General features: G+C 39.5%; 1 protein-coding gene across 1 annotated transcript; it reads right to left on the bottom strand.

Moving 5' to 3' along the window:
* Positions 1-92: 92 nt before the first annotated feature.
* On the bottom strand, positions 93-4,587 carry LOC122666095 (glucan endo-1,3-beta-glucosidase 11-like). Its single transcript, XM_043862205.1, has 3 exons — positions 4,302-4,587; positions 3,039-4,213; positions 93-1,022 (listed from the first exon to the last, which is right to left on the bottom strand). The coding sequence occupies exons 1-3, from the start codon at positions 4,351-4,353 to the stop codon at positions 93-95; spliced, it is 2,157 nt and encodes a 718-aa protein (XP_043718140.1). The 5' UTR covers positions 4,354-4,587.
* Between the last annotated feature and the right edge of the window lie 5,927 nt (positions 4,588-10,514).

Below are 10,514 nucleotides of genomic sequence, written 5' to 3'. Positions count from 1 at the left end.
TTTTTTGGTAATCAAACGTTTAATTAAAAGGCACAGGAAAAGCGCAAGGAGTCTGTCTTACAATGATCGGACACCCAAGAGTTGGAAACAGGCTAGTCCATTCTTCCTGCTAATGAGACTGCCTTCCTAGCCAGGGAATCAGCCACACTGTTAATCTCCCTGGAAATATGAAAAAAGCTGCAAGATGTAAATTGAACCTTCAAAAATTTGATGTCTTCAATAATAGGCTGGAACTCTATAGGAGGAAGAGTAGTAGAGTTAATAAACTTCACAGCTTCAGAGCTATCAGACTCCACCTTTATACAGTCGAAACCATCCGCAATGCACGGAAGCAGGCCTCCTCTAATCGCCAAGCTTTCGCCTAGAAGAACTGAAGAAAAGCACTCTGGTTGAGAATCACTGAAAAGCAGACCACATTTGTGATCCCGAAAAACAAAGCCCAAGCCTCCACTACCTTCCTTAAGAGCAGCATCAGTGTTGAGGAGGAAAGTACCAGCAGTAGGAGGGCACCATGGAGGGACAAGAGAAGTGGTTGTGCTTAGTAAGCCCCCGGTGATGGTCGCCTTGGTTCTCCTTTGAGCCTGCCCAAATTCAGCAAAACTAATTTCAGCTCTCATGTTGATCTCCATTGGAGACGCCACACAACCATTGAAGAGGTCATTTTGAGCTTTCCAGAGCTGCCAACAAGTAGAGGCTGCCAAACTTTCCAAATGACGCTTCTGCTCCTTATCTAAGTTGGGCCATGCCGTCCAGCTTTGGATAAGAGACTGCAGATTTGGGCTATTAGACAGGGGAGAGAAGCTTAGTCTAGACCCGAACCAAGTGGCTCTAGCAAACTCACAATCCAACAAGATATGATCCGCAGTTTCCACCCCTTTCCCACATCTAGCACAGATAGGATCTACATTAATCTGTCGCTTTTGCAGATTTACAGCAGTGGCAAGGCCCCCAGCACACGAACGCCAAAGAAAAGCTCTAAAGGGTAACTTCTCTCCACTTGTATAGCCACCACAATAGTATGACTATAGTTACAAGGGTAACTTCTCTCCACTTGCATAGCCTTGTAACTATAGTCATACTATTGTGGTGGCCGCACCTGGGGCTATTGTTTTCACTTGATCTCCTCATTCAAAGGGACAAAACTGCCCCTAGTTAGTTGTACTATAAGTTGGTCAATTTACCTAAAGGGACTAAACTGCCCCTAGTTGGTTGTATGATAAGTTGATCAATTTACCTAAAAGGTAAGATTGATTTGGTCTGAGAGAATACATTGGAACCTTCATTAATAACCTACTAGCCGGCCAACTAATACAAAGTGAAGGGTAGTAACAATTCCTCCAAAGAAAGCCAAAACAAAAAAAAAATTCCTCAAATTGAAGGGTGGTTAACAATTCCTCCGGACGAAAATTAATTATATCCTGCAAAAAAAGAGTTGATGCAAAACATTAAAGACTGACAGAAACTGGAAACCATTACAAATTTTCAATGACAGACTTCACTCTTCGGAAAAAGAAAGAAAGAATGCAATACTTGAAAAAGAAAAGAGACTTTCAATTTACGAAATTGGAGTGAAATTACGGTCCTTAATGCATTATGATTCATGAATTGAGAAAAAGAAGATAAAGCTCAGACTTCAAAATTAAAATTTCAGATGTCGTTGATCTTAGAAACAAAACCGTCTTTTGTGGGGGTGGGGGGAGGAGTTCAAAGTTGAGACTTCAGACAGCAAAAAATGACGGACACACCCATCGATTTGAACAGTCCTAATTCTGATATATGGAGTTGTGGGCTCCAGCTCGACGTGTAAAACCCAAGAGCATTCGCTTTTGAGGATTCCTTTGAGCCTTTCAGAGACATTTTATGATAAAACTGATAATGTCGTGATTTACAGAAGTACCCAAAGTAAAGAAGGAAGTGATCTTCGCTTACCTTTCCCCATCTTCTAAGTTCTTCCCGATTCTTCTTTCCTACGTTCCTCGCCAGTTGCCACCACCAAAAGCTACTACTACTTATTAAGGCTTTGAAATTTGAATTCTAAAGAACGCCTGAGAATATTACACCGAATTCAAAAAGAGGAAGAACGACAAACTTAACCATCCACAAATCGCAGCAGCGGCGATCACGCATACCCTATCCTGAAAACCAAGCAGACGGCGTAAGAATAAAAATCCATATTCTTTTTTTTTATATATAAAATCCATATATTTTTTTTGGGGGGTTACAAAAAGCCATTTTCTTTCATTTAGCTTGATGACCGCAACAAGCCACTGCATGATGCATTCATGAAAAGATTAAAAGTACGAAATCACCATCAATTAGACAGAGTCCAGGAAAAAAAATATCGCAGCACCCCTGGACCCTGGCTGGGCGGAGGTACACGCCGAAACACAGCATCAGTGGGCTTTCTTTTTCCCTTCTTTCATTCAGCTATTCTTCCATTAATTACTAGCCACGACATGTTTAGCCTATGGCTTTTCCTTTTCCTTTTCTACGACTACAATGTACAAACCATGACAGCTCACGATTCACGAGTTGGAAGACTCAGGACTGCGTAGCATCTAGTAACGGAAGAACCCCAACTGACATTATAGTCGAATCATTTCTTATTATCTTCCCCCTATTTATTAATATTTTTCTGTTAGCGGAGCACAGCACAGATGCTGCTACAGCCTACAGGCTACAGCATGGCTACACAGACCTCGAACAAAACCCCACATGGGATTTTTTCTATTTTTTATTTAAAGTAATTTAAACACGGAATCCTAGTGTTTTGCAGAAGTAATTGACTAATCACATCCCAGTCTTCCTGCTAAAATGCGCCTCCGGGGTGCGTACCACTACGTACTACCACCATCAGAAGGCGGTGTGAACTGTGAAGTGTGGACTGGAGTCACTGGACAGTGGATTTCACTCTCAGACTGGTCACTTGTCTCAAGGGCCAAGTCCCTCCATCCCGCCCGCCACTGTTCCCTACTCCCCAGCAAAGTTTTTCAATCACCGACTGCTGGAACTCTCAAGTCTCATCAGAAGGGGGTAACCATAACCCATGGCTCGGTAAGAACCAAACAACTAATAAGAAAGAAATAATCAAGTTTGATAGCTACCGCGGTAGAAGACACAGACAAGTAACCAGTTGATGAACTTGTCGGCGAAGGCGGAGTTGCAGCATATCCGACACCACCGGTGCCTCCTGTGCTACTGCTATTACCGCTTCCAGTAGTACTGGCGAGTCCAAGCTCGTACGCCGGTGTCCCATCGGGCTTGAAGAGTCCGTAATTCCTCTCCGATGTCGGTCCTGGCTTCATGTTCTCGTTAAACAGAGCAAAAACATAAATATTCAAATCCGAGCTTGGTCTGGATGGCGTCCCCTTCTTCAGAGCCACCAGTTTCATCAGATTCCCATTATACTTTTTCGCGTTTTCCGGAGTCGCGCCGACTTCGTCTTCGTCTCCCTTGGAAGGCCAACCAGTCTCCGAAATCTGCACTGGCAGCTTCTTGTATCCTAGCGATGCAAGCGCAGCGTACACGGCGTCCATCTGAGCGAACAACATGTTGTCGTACCGGAGGTTGGAGCCCGGATCCACAACCCCTGGGTTCGGCTGGAACAGAACGAAGTCGAGAGATACCTGTTTCGGGTTTCCCTTGTAGGCAAAGAACGGATATGCGTTGATGAGGAAGGGGGAACCGGTTTTCACATGGAAGTTTAAGATGGGAGAGATGTACTCCGTTAGATCTCGGCGGAAAGATCCGGCAGACGGTGGATAGGAGTTCTCAAGCACCGCTAGCGAGTGCGCAGTTGTAACAGTGACCTGCTTGTCTAAGCCCAGGCTTACGAGTGCCGTGTGAACGTTTTGCATTGCAGGGAGGAGGTTCTCCGTCAGAGATGTGTCGTTAAATGTTAAAACCTCGTTCCCTACGGTGATGCAAGTGATGTTGGTTGCTGGCAAGAACGATTGAACGTTCGTTTTCACCCAGGCTCGAGCTTTCTCCGGATCCGTCATTTTTGCCAGGTATTGGTTCCCGAGAGCGACAACAAATTCAACACTGGTGTTGGCGAAGGCACGAAGTACTCGAGGATCTGCATCATAAAGCTTTACTTTATTGATGCCGATCGATCGAAGCAGAGGGACGACGTTTTGGGGCGAAGGGAGATTGTTCGCGATCTGACCGTAGTTGATGCCGACGGAAGCAACCAGTAAGGGAGGTACAAAACCTGCAAGAAATTTCGCGTTCAAGGAAACCGAAAGCAATTCAGACTGGGAACTTGAGTTAAGTAGGAGGCGAAAGAAGATAAAACTTACCTGAAACGAGACCTAAGAGAAAAAAGGAGTGAAACCTAGTAATAATCTCCATGGACGTACTATAAAGGTGAAAAGAAGGAAATCGATCAGCGCAAAATCTATCTCAGTGGAGCTGGAAGATTATGAAGAATCCACCATAAAAGGCGTCGGCGTCAGGATCTACCGTCAACGAATGTCACCTAATGTTTGGTATAATCTTGACGCTGCTTGCCGTTTTGGCTGAAGATCACGCGATTTATAGATACGCGGTCTGCTCTACGAAACCAGCCGTTACAGATCAGTGACTAGTGAGCACTTAGAGTGGGAGAAACAGAGTGATGAGAACTCTGAGAAAGGGAAGTACCACTAGCACTAGCACTAGCACTAGCACTAGTACTAACACAAGGCAAGAAGAAGCTTCAGCTGCTTTACACGCCTTCACCAGTTACCAGCCCAACTGATCCACTCCGGTCTCCGGGCCTCTGGTACTGCAAGTCTGCAACCGGTTAGTAGCATGAATGCCAAATGCTTATCTCTATTTATTTCTCTGTGTCTGTGGCCTCTTGATTCCTGCACCCGCAGCGAAGCAGCGTTAGATATTTATAGATGATGAATACGACTCTGCGGCTTCCTTCCTTAACGGCTCTGATCGAACAGCGTCAGGGCTTCCTCCTTTCGGTTTGCTTTTTCTCTCTTTTTCTTTTCCCCTCTCTTTCTCGCTTTGACGTTACAGAGTATAGATCCTGACAATGCAGATAGTTTAATTTTAAGACGCTCGTGACCCCAACAATTTCATCAGTCCCTCTCTCTCTTATTGAGGGTAAATCAGTAAAAATAATATATCCGTAATAATGTGTCGTGTTGCTGAAGATATGATAGATTGCATTACCAACAAAAAAAAAAAGAATATATATATATATTTTTTGGTAGGAAAAAAAAAGAAGATATGATAGATTGATAGTGGTTGTTTTATAAATTCCCTTGCGAAATTTTAAGTAAGGTTAGTAGGGAAATTAATTTGGTGCTCACACACCATTTTGGGGACCCAACGCACGACGTGTCCAATTATAAAATTTTTATTGCCAGATTTCACATGGTTACCACTTAGCCTTCTTCTCCCACATACATAGAATGTGATTCTTCCTAAAATTCTATCTTTGTAATGACTTTTTATTAGTAGGGAGAAAGGACGCCACCTGGTCTCACAACGCATGTTGCCCCTGGCATGTCCAGATCCTCTCCAACATTTCATTGAGTGCAACGCACATCAGATGTTTGGAGTAGTCTGGCATACGCCCAAATAGCTCCAACTGGTTGATGCACGCTGTTGCACTCATTGGCACAGTAGAAAAGATTTTTTTTTCGCAATGTCTTCTCTCTTTCATGGTGAAAATAGACAATTATAGTAAAAATAAACAAATAACACTAAAATAAGGTATTCAAATTTTTTAAATTAAAAAAATAAAGTAGTTTTCTGTATGGGAGTGTGGTTTACACCAGCACTCCCATGAGTCTATCTCTCTCCTCCTCAAAATAAGGGGGCAGAGATGTCTTTTCATTTGGGAAGAAGAAATATAGACTCATGAGAGTGTTGGCATAGACCACACTCACGGACAGAGTTCTTTTTTCCATTAAAAAATTAAAGATAAAAGGTTGGCAAGTCGATGTTATGCTTAACAAATTCTATCTCTCTCCCTAGGAAAATGAACCCCATGTCCTCCCCATCTCACCCTCTTCATTGGGCACAGTCGCTAGCTCCAAAAGTCCAACTGTGTGCCCAACTCTATCCCAAAATTAGAATATATAAGCAATTAGAATCTTAAAATGATTAAAATAAAGGGGGAAAAAAAACATACATGATCGCGTGGCTCCTGCATCTAGACATAAGAGTGCATGAAAGTGTTGCCCTACCCCTTATGAAATAAAAAATGACAATTATATTGATGCCCTTGTGTGCACTCTCATTGGTCCCCATGTTGGTGCATGTGCAACATAACTAGACAACGATCTCTTGGCCTAAACGAAAATGTATGACAATAATTAATTCAATTCAATCTTAAGTTTACGTCTATTTTAATAAAAAAATTAAAAGAGAAAGAAACAATTTGAATAAAAAATAAAAAATTCATTTAAATCTATTTAAAGCCATTTAAAACAAAAATATCTAGCACCTACCCTGGTCTGCTTGATCGAAATTAGTCTTCGTGTTATTTGATTAAATTTTATAACACAAGCATAAACTACCATACAATGAAAATAAAATAAATAAAGAGAATTAGGGCTTAGAAACCACACATACGCAGGTTTAATTGCAAGGGGAAAGTTGGTATACGGAAGTTAAACAAAGCAAACATAGTATGCAACATGCCATGAATAAGGATTCCATGCTAACCCTAAATGCATGAATAAGATAAAGCAAGCCCTAATAGTGTTAAAGAATCATTCCAAATGTTGAAACCCATGGTAATTATAACTTTTTTTTGTGAAGATAATCATAATCTAACACAAAGAAATATGCATTGAAATTTGTGCATACTTAAATATGATAAAATTACCAAAATGTCCCTAAGGTTAAAACACGATTAGAAAAAATCCATAAGTGAAAGCAATGGGGAAAACATGATTTTGCTATAGAATATGTCATCAAGGTTAAAGCATGGTAAAAGTGATGAAAACATTGTTTAGACGACATGAAAATCAATGATGATGCATAAAACATTAAAATGAAAAAATGGGATTATTATCCTCTCCAACTCCCTGAAGCTCGATAGTGTGGCAGTGCTAGGTGGAGACGTCGACACGTAATAGTTCGGCATCCAACGGTCCGAGCTCAACATAGTCAATGAGCTCGAACCATTGGATGTCTGAGCTGGCACGTGTTGGTATCTCCACCTAACACTGTCGACTGCTGAACTTCAGGGAATTGGAGAGGATAATTTTCCTGAAAAATGTGGGTTTCACTAGTGAAATGGTGTCTTTTTTGCTGGTGAATTGTGAGATTTGCTAGCGAATTTGACATTCATAAGAATTTGTCTTTTTGTGATTTTTATTTTTTGTGGGAACCCACATATCCTTAATATCTCAAAAATTCGGTTGAGGGGTGCTAATATGGGGAAGAGTGAACTACTGTACATTTGAGAAAAGGATTCATCAAACAACAAATCAACAATGTCCAAAGGATTCTTTACACCGCGTTTGGTTGTGTAAATCTGTGGGAACATGTATTGATTTTGAATGAGGATCTCTAAATGGACTTTATGTGGATTCGTATTTTGGAAAAATAAACTGTTTGGTTACCCTGTTTCTGTGACGTGAATCTTTCTGAAAAAAACTGTTTGGTTACCCTTATTCCGTGACATGATTTTTCCTGAAAAACTGTTTAGTTACCCTGAGTCTGTCAGGTAGATTCATCATGGATTTATCTGAAAAACTGTTTGGTTACCTTGATTCTGTCAGTTGCCAAATCTTAAATTTAAAAGTACAAGGCACTTTAACCAATAATTAAAAAAAAATGTCATTACCATATTAATGTACTCAAATATTTAATCATATTCAATTACCACCCAACCTACTATAACCTAAAATTACGAATATGTCATTGCTTGTCATTTTGATGTTTCCTTTTAATGTTACTTGATTCACTTGTCATTTTGATGTCTCCTTTTAAGGCAATCTGATGAATTATGAACACCTTTTTGTAGAATTTCATTCTCCAATGTAATAGTACTATTCCATGTTGCTAAATTATACAACAAATATTTAAATTATCTGTGCACTCAAAAGCCACTCTTTTATTGTTGAACTAAGGGTTTTCTTCATATGAATACAGGTGATGTTCATGACTTGAAAACCTATTCAATTTTTTATTTCATTTGTTTGTAAATGTACATCTCCACAACAAGATTATTGGCACAATGAACTAGCATAGAGCGACTTATAGTCTGAGAAATACCTCATCTCAATAACCATCAATGATATACATGTTATAGTGGAGCTTGGAGAGCATTTGGGGTATTGCATTGATGTGCTTTCAATGATCCATGTTGTAGTATTTGCAACAAGCTAGCAACTCACCCAATGTTAATTAATTCTAATAAGCCCAGATGTCTATCTTTGGGTTTAATATAAAGAAATAACAATTACATGATCTCTAAATAACATTCATATTCCTCATCAGACCCTTGAGTCCCAACAATATTAAGAAGGAATTTTCTAAAATGCATCAACTTTGTAATTTGTAAACAAGAGTTTCAACCATAGGGGAAAAGGTTAGGAAGGCACATCATAAAAACATTGATTTTGGTCTTATTTCCTTCGTTGAATCGAACACTATATGTTGTCTTGATATTGAATCTTACACACACAAATCCGAGAAGCTTTGAATTTAGTTATTTAGTAACTTGTTCTTCTAATTGACTAGACTGCTCAAGTGTATAGTTTCAAAATATACTTTGTTGGAAGAAATGAAGTCAACCTAAGAAATTTATCAACAGAATTTCAAAGAGATCCTAATCTAGTTATACATCGAAATTTTCAAGCCAATTTTCAAACATTTGCAAATACACTACTCCTGTATGGCAGGTTATTACTTTCTGATCTTCGAAAAAATGTTAGAAAATGACTAAAAAATCATCCATATCTGTCAATTTTTCAACTAAAAAAATAAAACAAGAAAAATGATTCCATGGAATATGAAAGTCAAATACACTAAGAACAAACAGAGGTTTAAGAGAAAGGACTAGGTGCACATATATTAGAAACAGCTACAAATGTTGTACATTTTCACATATTGAGACTTATACCAAAAAATAACATGAATCTCTTTTCAAACTTCAGTTGGGATCGCTATGTCTTCCCCTTCACTTTTATTAAAATGCATCTAGGATTTCACAATATACTTCAAGAAGGTTTCAAAAAAATGAAATGAAAGTTAGGCTTTGGGAAATCTTACCTTCAACACCTCAGATCCGAATTGCAACCCCTAAAAACCCTAGTTGTTGGACGAAGATCCAACTTTTTTTGTCTTCTATTTTCCCTGCAAAAATGAAGTTGAAAATTATATTTTTTTTAATCAAATAAATCTTCAAAGTGAGAGAGAGAGAGAGAGAGAGAGAGAGAGAGAGAGAGAGAGAGAGAGAGAGAGAGAAGAAGAAGAAGAAGAAGAAGAAGAAGAAGAAGAAGGAGGAGGAGGAGGTACCTGGTTGCAACTCCAGTTCTTTGCTGTTCTTGCGAAGATGAAGAAGCCACAGAGAGAGACGGCAAGAGAGAGAGAGAGAGAGAGAGAGAGAGAAGAAGAAGAAGAAGGTACTTGGCTGCAACTCCAGTTCTTTGCCGTTCTCGCGAAGATGAAGAAGCCTGGAAGATCTTGTGAAACTCCAATTCTTTGCCGTTCTCGCGAAGATGAAGAAGCCTGGAAGATCTCGTGAAACTCCAGTTCTTTGCCATTCTCGCAAAGATGAAGAAGCCTCGAAGATCTCGTGATAGGGTTTCTGATTATATGAATCTTAAGATTTATGACATTTTATATCAAAGCCTAAAATTTTTTTATCGATCAAAGGTGAAATCTCAAGATTTCACTTTTTAGCTTAAAATGTTGAGTCTCTAGATTTGTCAATCTGTGGAAGGTAAATTCGTTTTTCCAACCAAATGATTTATTTAAATAAGATTCATATCATGTGTTCAAAGATTTTTTTTTTTTGGTAGGAATGTGTCCAAAGATTTACATCCCACAGATTTATACAACCAAAAACCGTATTAGGATGACAATATTCATTGTCGTCACTAACGTGCACCGGGAATGCCCGATTATTATTAATCGGAAGGTGTTCAAGTCTTAAGCCGTCACATTTAGTCATTTACTAATCCGTATTTCCTACCAAAAAAAAATAAAATAAAAAAATCCGTCTTGAGCTTCATGGGCCTATGGGACGGGCCAATTTTGTTACCCTTGCCCACGACCCACCCCAGCAAAAAATATTCCATTAATTATCATTCGGGAGATATATCATGTTTATCATCTGAGACGGTGAAACGTGAGCGATCTTTTCTATCGAGTCTATCGACGGACAAAACACACAGCAGCAAACGCAGCAAAACTTCCGCGTCTTAGGTGACTTGAGAGACTTTTTTTTTTTTAATTTTCTTTAGGGAACGAAACTGTCTCTTGGTCCGTATCCTCTCTGTAACAAAACACAAAATTCTTACTGAATCTGTATTTATATCTGGATAGGAAAG

This window comes from Telopea speciosissima, chromosome 6 (genome assembly GCF_018873765.1).
Source record: "Telopea speciosissima isolate NSW1024214 ecotype Mountain lineage chromosome 6, Tspe_v1, whole genome shotgun sequence".
NCBI lineage: Eukaryota > Viridiplantae > Streptophyta > Magnoliopsida > Proteales > Proteaceae > Telopea > Telopea speciosissima.
This window is presented reverse-complemented; position numbering and strand designations above follow the sequence as displayed.

Excerpts from the sequence above, each read along its gene's own strand:
- LOC122666095 (XM_043862205.1), bottom strand. The coding sequence starts at position 4,353 with ATGGAGATTATTACTAGGTTTCACTCCTTTTTTCTCTTAGGTCTCGTT. Across the intron at positions 4,214-4,301 it reads TCTCTTAGGTCTCGTTTCAG|GTTTTGTACCTCCCTTACTG; the intron begins GTAAGTTTTATC and ends AATTTCTTGCAG. Across the intron at positions 1,023-3,038 it reads TTACCGAGCCATGGGTTATG|TCATACTATTGTGGTGGCTA; the intron begins GTTACCCCCTTC and ends TTGTAACTATAG.